This window comes from Sesamum indicum, linkage group LG11 (genome assembly GCF_026168435.1).
Source record: "Sesamum indicum cultivar Baizhima isolate 11 linkage group LG11, ASM2616843v1, whole genome shotgun sequence".
Taxonomy (NCBI): domain Eukaryota; kingdom Viridiplantae; phylum Streptophyta; class Magnoliopsida; order Lamiales; family Pedaliaceae; genus Sesamum; species Sesamum indicum.
Genome location: NC_142667.1, coordinates 9,015,104 through 9,035,558, shown reverse-complemented (window position 1 = coordinate 9,035,558; position 20,455 = coordinate 9,015,104). Strand labels below are relative to the sequence as shown.

The 20,455-nt window shown below is 32.1% G+C and overlaps 1 protein-coding gene across 3 annotated transcripts; it reads right to left on the bottom strand.

Annotated features, from left to right (window-relative positions):
- Positions 1 to 10,330: 10,330 nt before the first annotated feature.
- Positions 10,331 to 18,132, bottom strand: LOC105173469 (E3 ubiquitin-protein ligase makorin). 3 transcript variants are annotated; one of them, XR_002288072.2, is made up of 8 exons: positions 17,975 to 18,132; positions 15,691 to 15,778; positions 14,822 to 15,591; positions 14,669 to 14,738; positions 11,854 to 11,942; positions 11,693 to 11,761; positions 11,328 to 11,393; positions 10,331 to 10,670 (listed from the first exon to the last, which is right to left on the bottom strand). XR_002288072.2 is itself a non-coding variant. In XM_020697986.2 (7 exons), the coding sequence occupies exons 1-6, from the start codon at positions 17,983 to 17,985 to the stop codon at positions 11,725 to 11,727; spliced, it is 1,065 nt and encodes a 354-aa protein (XP_020553645.1). In that variant the 5' UTR covers positions 17,986 to 18,132; the 3' UTR covers positions 10,331 to 10,670; positions 11,693 to 11,724. The 3 variants fall into 3 exon arrangements, 2 of the variants coding, with proteins under 2 accessions (XP_020553645.1, XP_088731782.1); XM_020697986.2 differs by lacking the exon at positions 11,328 to 11,393; XM_088875656.1 differs by lacking the exons at positions 10,331 to 10,670; positions 11,328 to 11,393; positions 11,693 to 11,761; positions 11,854 to 11,942 and adding an exon at positions 12,655 to 14,116.
- Between the last annotated feature and the right edge of the window lie 2,323 nt (positions 18,133 to 20,455).

The window sequence follows — 20,455 nt, the reverse complement described above, 5'->3', positions numbered from 1 at the left end:
TGGTATTTTGAAAATTTCTTTCTTTCTTTTTTTTCACAGAGCAAATTTTTTAAGGGTAAAGTGGACTTTTTATACTTAAAAATTAAAGGTCAGAATTTTTATTTGAAGATTTTAATATTTTAGGAATTAATTGATGTGATGAATATTTGAGGGATGGTAACTGTATTTAATTTTAAATTTTAAATTTGAAGTATGAAATTATTTGTAAAAATATTTAAAATACTTCCCACATGTGTGAACTGGACTAAGCTTAGAGCTTCCTTAACGAGCAAAGTCGTGTTCAACTCTGGCATGTCGCACCCACCAGCTGTCCACGCTTTTGCTGGCCCCACAGGCATCTACATAATAAACCCCACCTGCTTCCAACCCCTATATATATCCCACCTCCTCCATCACATTTTCTTCAATCTCTACTCACAAATTTTCAGGTACAAAAATTGATTACTCTCCGAATATCATTTCTACCAGTCCGGGTAACAATGGCGACTTCCAAGGCTCTGCTTTTGATGCTTTTTACCGTCTTTGCAGCTCTGTCTTGTGTGATTGCACAGGGAGATTTCTACATGGCTCCGGCGCCATCCCCTGACACCGGCGCCGCCGCTCAAGGCTTCTCGGTCTCCGCCGTGATGGCGTCTTCTTTGATTCTGGCTCTCTTGGCTCTCATCAACTACTGATTTCGTCTGTTTTATATGGAATTTTTTTTTATTGTTATGTAATTCGTTGATACTCTGTTTCTTTCTTTCTTTCTTTTTTTGTTTTTTTGAAATAAGGATGCATATATTAATTGAGCAAAAGTCCGAAGATAAAACAGGATGCAAACAAGCATAATGTTTGGATTTTTTTTGTTTTGAGTGTATTGTTGTGATTTATTGGGATACGAAAAAAAAAATAAAAATAAATAAGTATATGTTGAGAATAACGAACCTTATATAGAGACTCCATATATACGAGTGAAATTCTTTCTTTTTTTAAAAAAAAAATTCATTTTGGATGAATGGGTTGTGAGAGATTAATATATAAGATAAATTACAATGATTTTTTTTGAAATTTATCATAATTATGAATGTCTTCTTGATATTTAAAAAATTATCGATACTCTATAATTTGAATGGGTATATAACAATTAGCCTAATTTACTAGATTTTTATCTATTTTTTTTTATGATAAACTGATCAACATATCTTTATGAATTAAAAATTTATAATTTTATTTACTTTTTTATGGACTAAGCAGATAATTTTTCTATAATTTTTAATATTATTCCATCCATCCATTTCGAATTTTTTATAAATTTTTATTTTTTTTTTAAAAAATAAAAGATTACAGTAAGGAGAAAGTCGACAATTTCATACATTCATCCAAAGATTACATAATTTCATCAAACACTAGAGGAGTATCTGTAATTTTTCAAATGATAAGAACATATTTATAATTATATCAAATCTCAAAAGAAATCGTTGTAATAAATCAATCCTAAAATAAATTTAAATTTTTATTTAATTTTTGTATTGATGTCAACTGATACCCTAAAATTATTTTCCAAAGCTCAAGACAAGGAAGCGGACATCCATTAGACCAGCCCAACTTTGCTGACCCAATGAACTACGGCTTTTCCTTATTTAAAAATTACACAACAGGATTTTAAAATAAAGCCCAATTACTCGATTAGTAAGCCTAAAGATTGAAATAGTGGGACGGACATGTCATTTAGATTCTCCACGTTACAAGAGAGGTTGCAATAGAAATTAATAAACATAAAAAGAAAAAATAAAGACACTAAAAAAGTGTTCTTCAATCTCATTAAAACATATTGATTTTGCGAAAAAATAGGTAGAAAGAGGAAATAATTTAATTCACGTTGTATCTTACTGTATATAAATTTTAAGAAGCATTCACTGGGTACAGAGGCGATTCTCTCATCCAATGGACTTGCTCGTCTAGGACGTGACAAATGGTATTAGAGCCAAATTCCAAGTAGAATTAGAAACTAAGAGCTATACACCACAAAGTATTACACGTATAGAAATCACCACAGTCAAATTTCAAAATACACACAGTGTATTTGAATATAATTTCCTCGTCCGACGAACCTGTAAGCCTGGGACATAACATATCAGATCATGACGAATAATAGATACAGTTATTAATATATATAAAATGCTTAAATTAAATAAATTATGATATTTCCTCTTGGAACACCTATATAAGGACGTTCTTGAAATTTGTCTCCTATACACATCATAAAATAAAATTTGAAAAAAAAAGAAAAAAATATTGAGAAAGGTCTCAAACTTTAATTTATGCACACCACACGAATGAAATATTATTTCATTTCAAACATATAAAAAAAATCTAATATTTCATGTACATAATTTATGATATTAAAAGATATACAAAATATAACACTATTTTATATTAAAAGATCTAAAAATATTCTACTTACTATCTGCAATACCAAAGGTGAAAGAGTACTTAGTAAAATATGGCAATAATTTTTGCGTTTTGTCATCTTCTCCCACTTCATCACCCACTCACAAGCAACATAGATTTAATAATGACATGTTGCATATGGCGTCTAATAAACTCATTTTTCCATAGTTTGGTAGCTAGAAATTCGTATTGGTATATATATTGTACCACTTAATTTTATTTCTTTCCATGCACTATTTCAAAGTAATACCCCTAATAGTTATGTAATAAATTTTACACGCAATTAATGTTGTCATAATTCTTTGTCCAATTCTTTTACCTGTATTTTATACGAACGATAAAGTGAAGTAATTTATAGTATGAATAAGTCATTATGATAATTAGAAGTCCCCCAATTCATAACTCTCTACAGTCAAATCAGTGATATACTTCGATGTGACCAAAAGTGGGATCAACATGATTTATATATAGCCTAAACGCAATAACACTCAATCCCCAGGAATTCTTCACCTTATTTTGTCGTATTGAGTGTGAATTTTTCTTTTTACTTATTATTTGTGGATGAATTACAATGGGCTTTTATAAAATTTGTTATAATTATAAATATTTTTTCATTGTTTTGAAAAATAACAAATGCCCTTCTGAACTTACAAATAGTCTAATAAATATTCTTTTGTGATAATTTATTGTAGGGTGTATTTGTTATGGTATCTGTAATTTTGTAGGGTAATTTATGACTTTTCAAACAATGAAAAAATATTTGTAATTATAGCAAATCTTATGAAAGCCTGTTGTAATTTGTCATTTCTAATTTTTTTTTTTTTTTTTGTTGTGGTTGGTGTTTATCATAGGGTATCAATTTAGTAATTTGGGTTCTTGATTCTAATATGTTGTTACCTTCTTCGGTTCTTCGCTAAAAATTTTGTCCCAATATGCATTTAAGTTCACTATCAGTAGTCATCAACAATAGGCCTGTTAATGGGTAGGGTCTTACTCTACCCAGGCCCAAATCCAAAAACTCCAAACAAATTAATATAGTTGCTTAAGGTTTTAAGCAACGTAAAGGTCTAGAGATTTTTTATACATAATCTCCAGTAACTAAAGTGACATCCATTAGAATCTTAATTGCTATTGTTGCAATGTCTGATTTGCATATTCATCAAATGGATGTAAAAACTACATTTTTGGATGTGAACTTAAACGAAGAAACTGATATTGACCAACGGAAGGGTTTTGTGAAAGCAGGTCAAGAAACCAAGGCGTGAAAATTAACAAAATCCTTATATGGCTTAAAACAAGCACCTAAGTACTGACATGAAAAAATTGATTCCTGTATGATAGAGAATGATTTTAAACCAAATGAGTGTGGCAAGTACATCTATTATAAGTCTTGGAATAATTCACATGTGATTGTTTGCCTCTATGTGGATGAGTTATTGATATTTGCATCTACTTTGTATGTGATTAAAGAGACAAAAAATATGCTTAGTACTCACTTTGATATGAAAGATCTTGGTGAGACAAATTTTATTTAGGCTTGAAAATTACCAACACATTTGGTGGTATTTTCCTTGACCAATTGCATTATATTGATAAAAGTTTGAGAAAATACATTTTTATTGATTGTATGCATGTTACAACTCTTTTTAATCTTCACTTGTTTCCTATTGAAAATGATGATGTGATGAATCAAAAGGAGTATGCTAGCTTAAACTTAAGATATGTGACTGATTAATAATAAGAGTTATGAGATATTTACTTGGTACAAAAAATCGTGGCTTGTTTGATTGAAGACATCCTGCTTTACTTGAAGGCATTTCTTATCTTTGATTGGAACACCTTATGAGGTGATTCATGTTCTACCACTGGTTACATCTTTATTTTGGTGGTGTTGCTATTTGTTGGAAGTTAAAAAGCAAATAATTATTTGCTAAGAGGAAGCAAATTGGTTGTGAGATTTATTATTTCAAATACCATATTTTAAAAAATCAATTACTCCATTTTTATTCATTATGACATCGCCGCTGTGATTGTTAGAATAGAAAACAATTATTATAATAAATCCAAACCTATAAGAAGAAAATAAAATACTATGAGACCATACTTGATAAGTGATAATCTCAATATTGATTATGTTTAAATCTTTGTGATAATATTGCGGATCTATTAACCAAGGCCCTGACAAGAGAAAGATTCTGGAATACATCAATGGGATGGCGTTAAAGCCTATACAATTATAAATTATGTATGAGTGAACCCAATCTGGGGACTAGAGATCCTATAACCAGGTTCAAAAGAAAAAAACGGTACATATGATAACTTGTTTTGAAATTCACTATCTTATTTTAATTACTTTTCATCCCTATGAAGTGAGTGCATTTATCTTGTAACAATTTGTGGAGGTTGAGTTTATTAACTTAATGAAAATCTGTAGCTCCAATGAGTGGGGTGTTAGAGTTACATGGGCACCCTTGAAAGATTTTACGTATATGAGTGTGGAAATAAGGAATATTCAACAAAAATAAAAAAAAAATATAATATTGCTTCGTCCCTAAAAATATGGGGGGGCACCACTCACAATTTGTTTTTTTATCTCCCTCACACAAAAGGGAGGGTAAATGTCACTCTTCTTGCCCTACAGGTGGGTTCTTCTCCTGCTCCAAAAGGGGGCGGATTTTTAAAGGGTTGGCTCTTCTAAAATGGTTGGGGCTGGGGTTACTATTAGCTCGGGGTGCAGCTTTGGGAAAGGTTCTTCGGAACATCCACTTCCATGACAGTTAGGCTATTGGTATGTGGGGGAGCTGCACCTCCTGCATGACGGCCCTCAGGATATTCTCCAAATCTTCATCTGAAAGTACTTTCCAGCTATTTTATTGAGCAATTTAAAAATCTCAGTAAGAAGAGAAAGGAGATGGGCAACCTTGTTACCTGAATCCGCAGAAGCAATCTGGAAGCAGGTTTTGGAAAGGTTGTTGCAAAGGGATTGGGAATATCTTAGCAAATGAAGCTCTCATCCGAGGAAGGGGTACCCATGATCAACAAATTGCTTCTGGTAGGTTGTAAAGCTATGTATTAAAAAGGGCCCTGCTATGTTGGCCATCTTCATCTGGGAATTCATTGACTTATGTTAGTACAGCAAACGACTTTACTAGGACTCTAGATACCGTCGACCCTCATCAGAATTGGGAAAATCCAAATGGGCATCCTCCTTACTTTCATCGCCTCGGCTTGACTCTTCGTCAAGTCCAGCAGCTGCTAATTTATCTTTCTACAATTATTTACTAACTTGAGTATCAAACTGCTAACGATTATTTTTTCATTCTAGACTTGCAAAAGACTTAACCCTAAAGAATTCAAGTCCAAAATCTACATGACAAACTATTTCTATTCGCATCACTTACAATATTTTTTAAATAGATTTTTAAATATTTTATAAGATATTTGAAAAAATTAATAGGCCTCTTAGTATATTTCATTTAAAGTTTAAATAAATAAAAAATCTTCCCTTAAGAGGGGAGGAAATAAAAGAAAAAGAAGTAATCAGCTAAACAGCCAAACCAACCAGCTGTGCCACGTGGGCCAACGTGCCCGTCAGACATCCCGCCGCTGCGCCGCCCAAAAATCAGCTAAACAGTGGCCTATAGGTTCATTTTATTTCGCACAATTATTGAATAATATAATTAAATCCAATTTGTTTTTTAAAAAAAGTATTTATTTATTACACTCCGAAAATAATACTTAAGAGTTTGTGCCCATTAATGATAACACGTAATTAACATAGTAATTATTACAGTAAAAGAAATTCTAATTTAAATATATTGCCTTAAGTACATAATGCATATTACTTATCGGAATTCAGTTGATAATTATGCATAATTCAGATTTTTATTATATTTATTTAATTATATAAAAAATTAAATAAATAACTAATCAAACTAAATATTTTCTTTAACAATTTTATTAATCTTATATATGCATGAATAAAATATCATTGATATATATATATATATATATATGTTTGATGGCATTTTAGTAAATATATTTTGTTAACCAAGAATAATTATTTTAAATCCATCATACTTAATAAATAGTATAAAAACATTATATCTTCCCACTTTTATATAAAATTTTCTTATTATTCTGATGTAAACAAGTCGAATTGAGTGGAATGTATTTGTTAATAAATTTAAATTTAAATAAAATTTAATTAAACTACTAATTTTTTTCACTAATATAGCTTAATTCATGTCAATTCTCAAATTGAATTTAAAAATATAATAATTTTATTTATCATAATTAACAGATGTCATTCCTGTGAGACTAATTTGAATTACAATTTTTACCTAATTCAACACTGCACTCAGATTACTGGATTTGGATATGAGAATTCTAAATTCTTAATAATAAATGATTGACTGTATTTTAATTCCAATTTTAAATTATATTATAATAAATAGTAATAAATTTAAAAATTATATAAGGTTGCATTGCACTTAACTCATGAATTTCAAATCCTTAATAACAAATTATTTGAATATGTTTGGATAATTCTAAGAAGAAGTTACAATGATTTCTCCTGAGGTTTGACATAACTACGAATACCCCTTCATTGTTTGAAAATTTGTCAATACTCCGTGATTTTAACCGTCGTTTTAACAATTAGTCCAATCTGTTAGGTTTCTCTCTATTTTATGTGTCAACTGACCAAAATGCTCTGATGGATTAAAAATTATAAATTTATTTATTTTTAATTTTTTTTCAGCACCCCTTTCAATTTCTTTAGAAATTTTTAATTTTTTTAAAAAAAATAAAAAATACAGTAAGAGCATAATTGATAATTTCATTCCTCCATTTAAAAATTACATAATTTAATCAAACGTCATGAGGTATATGTAATTCTCAAACAACAAAGGGGTATTAATGATTATGTCAAATGTCAAGGGAGGTCGTTGTGATTAACCCTAATTCTAAATATAAAGAATTTCAAATCATTCTATTTGAATTTTGAACTAAATTTTGATAAATATGGATGAATTTTAAATTCCTATTAAATAGAATCATTTAAAAATTCTTTTTCAAAATTTCTTTTTTTTTTTTATTGCAAATTTATCAATCCAAATATACCCGAAAATCATTTCTAAAAAATTTTCCCCAAAATTCAAATACTTCCACATATGTGTGAACTGGACTGGGCTCCCACTTTCCTTTTAATGGACAAAATCGTGTTCCACTCTGGCATATCCCACCACACCAGCTGTCCACGCTTTTGCTGACCCCACACGCGTTTACACACATACAAACACCTCCAGCCGCTCTATATATATCCCACAAGAATCACTGCCTCCTTCATCACATTTTCATTTTCTTCTCCCTCTACTTACAATTTTTCAGGATACAAAAATTTATTACTCTCCGAGTATCAGTTGTAACAATGGCGAGTTCCAAGGCTGTGATTCTGATGCTTGTTGCCGTCTTTGCAACTCTGTCTTGTGTGATTGCACAAGGAGATCTCGCCATGGCTCCGGCGCCATCGCCTGACACCGGCGCCGCTGCTCAAGGCCTCCCTGTCTCCGCGGCGGTGGTGGCGTCCTCTTTAGTTCTGGCTCTGTTGACTCTCGTCAACTACTGAGTTCGGCTGTTTTATATGGAGTTTTTTTCTTTTTTTTTTTTTTAATCGTGTGATTTGTTGATACTTATTGGTTACGTATTGGGACTCTGTATGTGGGAGGGAAAATTCTTTTCTTTTATTTTTTAAATTATTTTGGATACATTGATTGTGAGGGATTTTATACATACATATATATATATATATATATATATATTGGCCATCATTTAACTTACAATTTGCAATTTTTTCATAATAGGAATAAATTACATTTTGCACCCTAGAATCAATTGAAATTGTGACTTACTACCCTGAAAAAAACTAAATTGCAATTTACATCCTGGAACAATTTTTTCTTTCATATTGAAATGTTGGGATATTTTTAGCCAAAGTTGGGCTGGATGTAAAAACTTCCCTTTGTTTTAGAAATAAGTAAAAAAATCTCCTTTATTTCCTTAAACGTAGCTCTCTTATACCTCTTCGTTAATTCACTTTTATGGTGTGAATTATTTTTAAAGTGATCGTTATATTCTTATCTAATATGAAGTGTTCTTTATTTTAATGATAGTTAGATTATTTGTTTAGTATATAATGGCCATAGGATGTAATATATAAAAGTTGTATGACATAATCAATTCATTTCAACTATTAGATTTTATATTTATAAAAAATTATAGGTTTAAGTTCAATCAATTTTAAATATATATTATATGTATAATTATAAAAAATAAAATTATTAGTTAAAAAATTATATAAAATTAGCCCCCTGCCCCGCCACCCTTCCCCGACGGCAGTCCCCCGACGCATAATGGGCAACATTACCGTCGCCGCCACCCTCCCAATAGCCATTGTCGTCGCGGTCGCTCATGGTAAATTTGAGCCACTACAACCACATGTCTCCTAAATTAAAAGAATTTAAAAAAATATATATTTTCATTTTAAGTTTCTTAAAAATAAGAAAATTAATTTTAATTGTTTGCAAATTTAAAAGAAATTAAAAAAGTATTAAATTTTCATTTAAAATTCTTATAATATTTATTTAAATTTGAAATTATTATAGTAAATAATATAATTTATTTAAATATATTGAATCAAAATTAATAGTTTAGATTAAGAAGTATATTTAAAAAGAAAATTATTTTTATTTGGGAGAGAGGAATACACCAAAAAAAAAAAAAAAACAACAACTCAGAATAAGTCTAAAACAAGCCAATTTTACTAAGTCTATTATATAGAAGCAATAAGGGTAAAAAAAATATCGCAATTCAGCAATCGAGTTTGATTTTATGTTACTAGACAACATAGACCGAGTTGATCACGATAACAATAATAACTAGTAATTTGTTGGACATCCTATGCTTATGCAAATACTTTATAATAATATTTTTTAAGAAAATTTATTACTTGATAAGGTATATATAAAATAATAAGCAAATATTAAAATTTATAAAAAAAAATGGTGAAAAAGACATGCATGAGAGTTTAAAAAATAATAAATAACTATCATTAAATAGTGGGGGGTGGGAACTTAGATGAATAAATAAAGTATTAAAAAAAATAGACACAAAAAATATACTCTTTCTTAATATATAGTATAGATAATTAGAAAAACAACAATAATATAATAATATACTAAAATTCTTCATATGTTTATACAAAAATTTTGATGATACATAAACTAATATTCAAGACAATATATTTTATATTGGTATTGTATATTATATATGTATAAATATATAAATGAGATCAACTAGTTAATTAATTTGTAGTTATTAGTAATATTTTATATGTTTAAGCAGTTGATAAATGCAAAAACATAATATAGATGATATCATTATTTTATTACACACCCTATTTTCATAATCATCTTATTTTATTTCAAAACTATTTGTTTAACATTAGTATGTTATCATGATCAATTTCTTATATAATGTCATTCAAAAAAAGAATCTTTTTCACAATCTTATTCATAAAAATGATTGGTACGTTTTTTTTATATTCATTTGTATTCTTCTATAATAAATATATAACCATGCATAAATGTTTATTCTTTACATGTTGTAATTGATATCTCACTTTTTTACATTTTTGCCCATAGAAAAATGCATTTATTAAGAAAAAAGAATTGTAGCAAACATAAGTTGTTACAAAATACTAAAATCATTATACAGGTCATTTACTCTATACCAAAAAACCGCCCCAATTGAATTAGATCGCAAAGCACATCTTTTTTTTTTTTTTTTTTTTATGATTATCAGATTGGGTTTGGACTAAACTTTCTAAAAATCGGAAGCATTAAGTCGGCCAAAAAAATTATCTGAATTGACTCAACCAACAGCATTTGTACTCATAGTACCTTCTGCCCCACAAGATGAATTTTACTTTTATGGAGGTCTATAAACTGGCCATATTGCATGAATGTTTCTTGTATGATCCCTCGTCTCAGCAATCTATATATAGACAGTTTACACCTCAAACTCCCGACTATCAGTAACCCCAAAATATCAATACAAGAGATCCGTAGGTAACTTTTGGTCATGAATACATTAAAATTTTGGTATAATGGGAACAACCCACCTCGATCTTGAAACCTGGAATTCGATGCTTGCATTCAAGGGGAGAATTATTGCAATATCTGAAAAGTCATCAACAAGGAAATATCACATGTTTCAGCATCGGAAAGGACATAGCATTAACATATATTGCAGAGAATTGGTTCTATCTACTTGAGAGAGATTTTACAATGTTGTTTTTCCATTTTTAACTTGGATTCTACTTAGTAGGAATCGAGGGGTGTCCATATAAGAGGAATACTAACATTTCTCTTGCAATGATATGGATTTGCCAAATAAGTACAATTTTATCTACAAAAGATCTACACTTCAATAATTATTGAAGAGCCACTTGCTGGTTTTTGTTATTTGACTGGCCAGCATATTTTCCAAAATATAATATCAAATCGTTTTACATCATAAGATCCAAGGACGCAAACATTTTCGAAGAGTCATTTTTGCATAAACATTAAGAGTAAGTACTTCTAGTATCGTTTCAGTTAAAGTTAACAAAGAGGTGGTAAATATCCTAGCAAAGTACTGTCTCCTGAATTCCACTATTCTAGAACAGTTGAACTTTTCTGTTTCCGATGAGACATTGGCAACTCTCAACTCTTCAGGGGGATAATATAAAAGATCCTATCACTCGTAGAAGTATAAATCTTAAAGAAAAGGAATGTTTTTTAACGTCCCAAATCAATTAAAAACTTTAACCAATGGTAAGGATTTTTAAAGATCACCTCATCTTATTCAACGCCTTGTTCATCATTTTCGAAACTTTAGCTGGATGCATGCTAGCAAAAGCCCTGCACATATTCCAGTCCTCAACATTAAGAACAAATCAGAAGTTCTAAGTTACTCGAACTTAAAAGAAGCAAAATCCAAGATAAGCAACATCTTTGACAAGTTGAGGCATGGTAGAAGAGAGCAGGAGGAGGAAAGTGAAGGTGAGGCAATGTGAAGAGAAGAGATGAAAAGGAAGAAACTTAGGATCAAGATGTCCTCCTTAAATAGTATTAACTAAATGATAAACATAAACACAGAAATAAATTCTAAAATAGAGTGGCATGTATAAGTTGGGGGTTGGTAAAAGATGGATTCAGACCTCAGCACTCCCTGAAATTTCTGAAGCTTTAATCACCTTATCTGCAAATTAGTGAGAAAGTCGGAGAGCCTGAAAGGATCACCATTGGCACATAAAACACGTTATTATGCAAAATGGCGAAAGTATATTTTAAAACACAGAAAAGTGGGAAAAATTGAGACCTGATATCTTTTGCGATAACTGTATTTCCATCTTCAGACCCTAGATGGCGAATAACCACTTCCTCAAGTCGACCATCGCGATAGGCGTGCTATAAAATGAAATTTATATTAATTACAGATTTTTTTGGCTAAAGGGTCAGTGGAAGTGAAATAAAATAAACGAATAATTATACTCCCTTCCCCTGAGGTTTGGTGTAATTACATGTAAACCTTCTATGATTTGGGAAATTACATCTAACACCCCTGAGGTTTGCTTCCGTCTAACAATAAGTCTCTCTGTTAGTCAAAATTCACTAAATATGTTGATATTAACAGAAAAACTGAATGAAAATTGATATTTACCATCAATTGGTTTATTATTGATCTGTTGTAGGTCAAATAATTTTTTTTTTGACTAAACTACACTTATAACAGTGAAATATACCTCCTCACATGTATTAACGCGTGAAGACGTATGAGGGTAATTTGGTCATAAGAAAATTTATTTGATATGTAATAAGTCAGTAATAGGTCAATCAGGGGTAAATTTTTTTTTTTTTTTCTAATTTTTTGGTTAACATCAGCAAATTTGGTGGATTTTGTCTAAAGGAGGGATTTATCTGTTAGATGGAAAGCAAACCTCAAGGGTGCTAGATTTAATTTCTCAAACCACAAGAGGTCTACGTATAATTACACCAAACCTTAGGGGAGGGGAGTGTAATCATCCCTAAAATAAAATAGATTTATTTTGGAAGCGAAACAAACATCATTACTGAATTCAAAATCAGCAGAGTAAAGAAGCACGCGATAACTGCTTTATGGTTTCACATAGAACTGCAAAGAATCTTAATAATTTCAGACTAAAGTAAATAAGGAAAACAGTGTAACCCGGATCCTTCAATAACACACATGGAGTTTTTTCTTTAAGCCTTTTCCTATTTGGCGGGGACCCAAGATATTCTTCCTCCAGGGGATGGGGGATAATGCCAAAGGAAGAAAGGGGTTTTAATAGGCTTACAATTTCTTTCACTATATTGAGATTTACATCATAGATTCATAATCTAAGAGAGCTGATGGGTTAAAGATAAAATCCTTGGAATGCGGAACCTGCATAACATTCTGTTTTATATATGTTAAGTAATACTACATTTACATGGGAAGAATACATTCAGAAATTAAATCCGCCGCATCTGCACATTTACAAACAAGCATGAAAATGCCACGCAACCAGAGAAGGTGAAAAAGCACATAGCTAATAAATGCATCAATCATGAACTTTAACGATTCTCAACTAAGACAGAAAAACAAAAGATAAAGGAAAAACATATTTTAACAAAGATGCATCCAAATCAAATCCTTTCAGGTATATTTTTATGGTCATATACACCTGCTTGGCGTTCTCAGTGTTTGGGTGCAGATCTGTTCCCTCGTGTAGTTATTCCAGAGAAACCCTACTTTCAGATAACTTTTTCCGTTAAGGGCAAATTCATCTGTTCCAAACTTAACAATATATTAAGCAATCCAATGAGGTAGCATATGGGTTGAAATACAATCAGGTTCAAGACTTAATAAGAGCCTATATAAAGCTTTCTAATGATTTTAGTTCAAAGCAGATATCTAAATGACTGAAGGTCAGTTTACTGTCATTGATGACTGAAAGAAGAGGGTCACCATCTAATGGCATAAACGAATGTAAAACAAGTAGTCCCCAGCAAAATGCCAAAAATGATTAGAACAACATCTACATCGAATGTTTTGGTTATGAAGTAATTCACGATTAATGTTACACGGATGAGGGCCTGCACTCGAGAAGCCGCAGAATAACAACTTACAGACTGCTTAAATATTTGTTGATGGTGCCAGAAGACTTAGGTTAAAATGATTGCGGAAACGTGAATACCTAGGAGTATGATTCTAGAAATGATTGCTTGGACTTGAGGATTTTTAATACCTACATAGTGTGTCCAGAAGAGATTGATTAGGTTTAAGGTTTCATTATTTAGAGTTCCAGGGATTTTATTAATACGAAATAAAAGAGGACAGAAAGGACTAGGCATTAGAGTAACATCAAATGAGACCAAAGACCACATGTAAAGGTTACACTTATATAACAAGTAAGCCAACCATGAACTGAAATTATAACAAGCTGCTATATGCTGACAATGAGAACACAACTTAACTACAAAAAACAATTCAAGAAGCTTTTTATATCCAGGCCAAAGTTCCTAAACCCCAGATATCTTTCTCAACATCATCTTCATGCAGGTGTCTTGAAAGCTGATTTCTGCAACTCAGATATCGCAACCACAAATGAAAATTAATACTAATAAGATCTATCATTTATGAACTTAATACTAACAGCATTATGCGAGACTAGTCTTCTCTCACTTGGAACTACACACAAAATTTGTGCCCTTTCAGAATTTTACGTAGTAATGGTTGAGAACAAAACTCAAACTAGTGGCAGAAGGGATAGTTGCATGCCTTATTCAAAAATAACATCTAGAATCACAAAATGAGATTTCTCTTCCATCTGACCATCTGACAAAAGCTATACCCTGTGATGTATCATCTCAACCTAAAATCAAATAAAAAATAAATTCCAACAGCCAAGTGCCACAGTTATATAAGGGTAGAAGTCAAGGCAGTTAGAGTAATCCATTTATTAGCACATCCACTTTTACCTAAAACATTATACAAACCTTAATTTACACAGATGTTACTTTCAATAGAGCAATCAAGCATGAACCACAAATGATTTGGCAAACACTTGTATAATTTGCGAAGGAAAAAAGAAAAACAAAGAGAGAGAGAGAGAGAGAGAGAGAGATATCACCTTGTAAAAACAACTGGTTCCAAATGGGCAGGTCCCATTCCCAAAGTTGAAGTGCTTACAATCAATAGACCTGAAAGTGAATTACCAGCCAATCAGAGCAAGGACACAAGGGTGAGGGGGAGGGGAAGAGAGAGAAAGAGAGGTCAATTGTACCTCAGCTTTGCCTTGTAGCTATCAACAATCTCCTGCTTTTCTTCTTCCGAGGAATACCAAATGACGCTAGGAATGACAAAGTATGAAAGCTTTCGACAAATAGGACAGGTTCTTAATGCAGAATTAGCATCCGAGCTAGAAGCTGGAGAACTGCTACGCCAATTCCTGATACATGATACACAGAATGGATGATTGCACTCGGATAATATCCCAAATTTACGTTCCGCTGCTGTAGGCTTTGAGAGGACGCGCTCAAGGCAAACACTGCACTCTATTTCTTGACTACCTTTCAGTGCTTCTAAGTGCTTCTGCCTCTTATCACATGTTTTCAAGTGTTCTTCTCTTTCATGAGGCCTAAAAGGATGCAAGCAATGTTTCCTGCAGGTAGGACAAAGATCCCCATGAATCTGAGGACAATTTACACCACGTGGACATTCACCAGCAGCAGCAAAGGAGCATATCGGTCGATCAGCAGGATCAAAATTCCCAACATCAGCAAAATCATCATCATTGTGGATTATATCATGACGCATTGAATTCTCCCCCCATGCAGGTCTGTTGGGAGGATCGAGTGGCCCACTAGAAGCTGAAGAAACAGAACAAGTGGCAATGCCCACGCCAAATGTTGCAGTAGCCGAAGGAAGTACTTTGGCAAAAGCGAGATCTGCTGATGAAGATGAAGCTGGAGGTTGTGACCGAGAAACTTTAATGTGATCGTATCTACATCGACTTCCATAAGCACAAACCCCCTTTTGGTAGAAGGTACATATCTGCAATAACATTAGGGGGAAAAAGGAAAAGAAAGAAAGGAAATTGCATTACACCATTAAAAAACTTCAACAATGCCAACCAGCTCAGAAGAAATTTACATTATTTGGTGGGGCCTTCCAGTCATGCGAATACTCACAGCATTCCCCTTTCAGACATGCACCATGAGCAAAAAATTTGCAAAGAATCCTGAAAGAATAAAAGTCATTTGAAATTGATATGTTTTCTAACATTTAAATGATGGAAATGTGGATCATATGAAAATTAAAATAAAAAGTAAGAGGAAAAATGAACACAAACTGGACTTAGTTTTATGAGCTCCATGACAAGCAAGGACACGTTTCAGTCAAAAGGAACATGTCTTTGCTGTCTTTGTACATTCCTTGCAGTAAAAGTTCTAAAAAACAAGATGCAGCATGCATAATTCAGTGATGGTGTTAAAAATAACTTACGTTTCTATTTAACAGGAGAGAGTTTTAGAAAAATGTAGGAACAAAAGTGCAAGTTTGACAACTAAATATTACTTAGTAACCAATGTTTCCATATAAAAGAGAGAGTTCGGCAAGAACGTATGAAAATATGGGATGAGAGGTGCAAGTTTGACGACTAAAGGTCACTTCATACTCCAATCTAGAACAATTTATTTCAATTTCAATAATAATAGAATGTCAAGGTTTTGCAAGAAATTAATAATGCATGATGTTGCTGAGCTTCAAAAATGCCTTTTACCTTCTCTGACATAACAGTTATGTTGAGTGACGAAATTATACTATTATTTCACCTCAGAAGACGGAAAAGGCAAACAGCTAGATTATAAGATTGATACCACAATGGATGAGACTTTGAAATTGAAACTACTGTAGAGCAGAAAAGCTTGACATCCTAAACGTCATACTGATAACTAAACATATAAGCACAAAGAGCAAACTAATCCAAGAAGCATTATGTTTAAGACCACAACTTAACAATTTTTATATAGCAAAACCGGCAAGATTAGTTCTCTCACGTATTGGGTAATTGATTAAAGCAACAATGTAATTTGGAACCATAAGCAGAAAGTCCCCCTACAAAGAAAAACATTAGAAATGACCAAAGTGATCGGGAGCCAGTTCTCAAGTTTTATTTTTATCAAATCTAAGCATATGAAACCATGGTAGTTTCGCAAATTCGCTGCATCACCATATTTGCAAAGTTCCTTCAACTCTGACTAATCTATGCTTTCTTAAACCAGTTTTGAGGCACCAGATCAGCAGTCCAATCATCAAGGAAGCAACTTCTATTTTTCAAAGCTTCCAAGACAATAGAGAAAACATCCTAAACTTCCTTCAATCACAGCATACAGTGAAGTTGCAGTGAGATTTCAAAATTTTAATATCTCAACTATGTTAGATGCTGTTAAGAATTGCCAAACTTCATATCTTTAGGTGAGGTTTTTCTTAACCAAGGGTGCGAAAAAAGGACCACAAAATAGAATAAAGAAGTTCACATTACGAACTTTTATTCAAACTTCAAAGAGAACTGTTATATTTAACTCAAAATCTATGCATCAAGCAGCACTCATAGACAAGATTGTTAGTTCAACAGTCAAAGTTCAACGACACAAGCCCAACTTGAAAGTTTCAAATCAAACAAAGCTACTCAAGATAAATAATTAAAAAATCATCTGAGCTCAACTTATTAACACAAAAAGGCAGCTCGAAACCTTCTACAGGTGGTTTAGTTTTAACTTTTAAAGCATAGGGGAACAACAGCTGGAAACGGCTGCTAATAACCGCTCAAACTCAACAAAATAAGTTGAGAAACATCAAACTACAAGCTTCAATCATGTTCGGCTGTTCAAACTAGTAAGAAATTCCAATCAAGCCTAAACAATATGTTACCCCACTAGGGTCAACTTTTACTCCTATTTAAAGTCTGCTACGAAACAAACTTTGACAGGAACTGTTTATCAGTATCGTTCTAACTATACAAAATAATGATTTCGCGAATAAAACCTCAAAAAACAACATATTATAGGAGAAATTACCTGATGGTATCAATCTTTCCTTTCCTCAGGGAATGGGGGTCAATTGATTGCTGTTTTAATTTATTGCAACGTTCTTGCTTCCAGATATATGGCGTTTATTAGAACCACATATTTTTTGATTTTCCCATCTATCATTTTCAGTTTTCCCTACCTCCAATGAAACCCCAATCGCAAAAACTAGAAAGCAAATTTAAGAATTAATTGCACGAATCAAAATTCCAAAACAATCTGGACCAGCATAAATTTGATGAAACAAGATTACAACCTTGATAAAGACTGTAAAAAAAAAATAATCTGTAAAAAGAAGAATTCAACAAATAATGACGGAGGATAATTATATTTTGAAAAATTGTGCATACCGTTTAGACATGGCGTTGCTGAGAATTCCCACGAACGGTCCGATTATAACAAGGAGGGGGGGTTTTCCACTCGATCAAGAGGATACGGATTTGGGGGAGTGTATTTAGGGATTTTGGCGGGTGGGATGTTATGGAAAATGCTTGCAAAGGGGTCCTCCAATTTCAAGTATATTACGCAAAAGGCTCCCTGTTTATTTGAAATTTATATAAAGTTTAATTTAAGAAGTCCTTTTTATTGAGGTGCATAAAATAAATTTAGGGCTAATTACATCGCCCTACTCAGTGTAACGACATCTAAATTCTTTCAAGTTTGAATAATGACACTTAGTATTTTCGACGTTTATTTTCATCCAATAAATAGATTTCTCACAAATTTATTGATATTAATAAAAAAAAATTGAGTGCAAATAGTTGGCAGCTTGTGATCTATTATAAATGATCTTATTCGATGTAATGTTAAATATTATGAATATCAGTGGTTATCTTTGTGATGTTGTGTTTATATATTATTAGTGTACTTCACAGACAACCTACAGATCAAATAATCAATTGTGATGGGTGGCACATTTGATGGCAACTATAAACAATTTTCGAGGGTTAGTTTGAAGTATTTCAAGTTGATAACCCTCAAGAACGGACATTGTGGAGATACAGAGACTTGCATCAATTAATGCATTCATATGATGAGTGTTGTATTTTATATCTATGGACATTAGTGAAGGCTTTACTGGGTTATATAAATGTCATATAAAAATCCATGTGGTATGATTTGTATACTATAAATCTTTAGTTGCAATGGTATGAAAGTTAATCTTTCGATCTAAGGAGCCATAGTAGCCTTCTACATTGGACAATTGTATGGTCATCCTAGTTGATGTGACTGTAATATTACGTGGTTGCCAAAGCCTTGCAACAATATTGTCATTACAAGCATGGAGGTTGGTACATTCCGAAAAGGAATCCATTATCCATCATGAGATGATGGTGATCTCCTATGTCCTCAACACTATGTCAATCTCTGGAAGTCTGTCACCACAGTTATCGATCAAATAAAAAAATAGTTAGAGCCACAGTCAAGAGTGAATATATAGGTATTGGATTCAAATATGGGAATCGATTTAGAATTCTGTGCCCTAAACATTGACAAGGAGATAGTTAAAGGAAGGACTATATCTGTATGATATGCAGAGTTGAAGGTTCACACCAATTTCACATATTCTCTAATGTTATGGACGATTACTAGACGACCGCTTCTCTCCTCTCTGGAGATATTTTCTCTTCCATTCAAAGCTCAAGAACTTGAAATAATAGATACAAGCTATTTCTTGAGTTTACGTAGAATACTTTCTACTTCATAAGAGTGTTGTTCTATCATTAGTCTTTTGAGTTTCTAGCAAGATTAAAGAGACACAAGTTAGTATTTTATGTGCATTTATTAGAGAGCATTCTTTTGCTCTTGTTTGAACAATCAAGAAATTTTGTTGGAGATGAGCTTTTGAAGCTAGGACTTTCCATTTCTCAAAGACGTATGTATGCTCTTCTACTTGACATTTAGTTGGTCTGTAAGTGCACGAAAGCTTGGTTGATGTGGGATATGATCTTGTTTAAAATTTTACTTATCATTTGCTTTACTTATTTTACTTTCTGGGCTATTACCGATTTCTTTAAGTAGTATCAAAGTCCAGTTTGTACGTTGGACTAGTTGATTTATGTGCATTCACATGATTTATTTTGTTTTAATAGTATGTATATTATTATTATTTCATATTTATTTAATGTATTAAAAACACGTGGTTGTTGAGATTTAAATGAAATGATGAATACTAAATATTTCAAATTTTCAAGGAAAATATATAAAAAATTGTTGGACCATCAACGTTGGCCACACGACCACGCATACCGACAGTGTGGGGGCCTGCACGTGCACAACGCCCGCAGGCACTAGCCGTGTAGCCACCTGAAAGGCAATCACCCACATACACCAAAGTTAACACACTATTAATTTATACTATTTTCTTTATTCAAACTAATCAGTTCAAGTAAATGAGGCCTTCATGTAGGAAAATTCTAATCAAAATCCGATTTGATCAAATCAAAATCAATTATACAACAAGTACAATACACTTGTCATGTGCTCGATGTACAATTCAAGAAAAATAACCAACCACATAACAAATATGATACACTTATTTTATGATTAATTTGATTCTGTTAAATTTGATTCAGACAAAAAATTTTCCACAACATGTATTGTATTTGATGTTGCTCTTTATATACATCGTTACACATATAAATTTCACTTCACTTGTACACCGCTATGCGCAATTCTTAAAAAAGTTTTGAGGGGTGAAATGGAAATAAATCCCCAGACCGGGAGGAGGTATGTGAAGTCGCAATTCGGCTCCCCCTTTTAAAAAGTTTACTGCGGTGCATTACAGTTGAAAACGGAAAGGGGAGAATATAAAACGCTACTCTACTTTT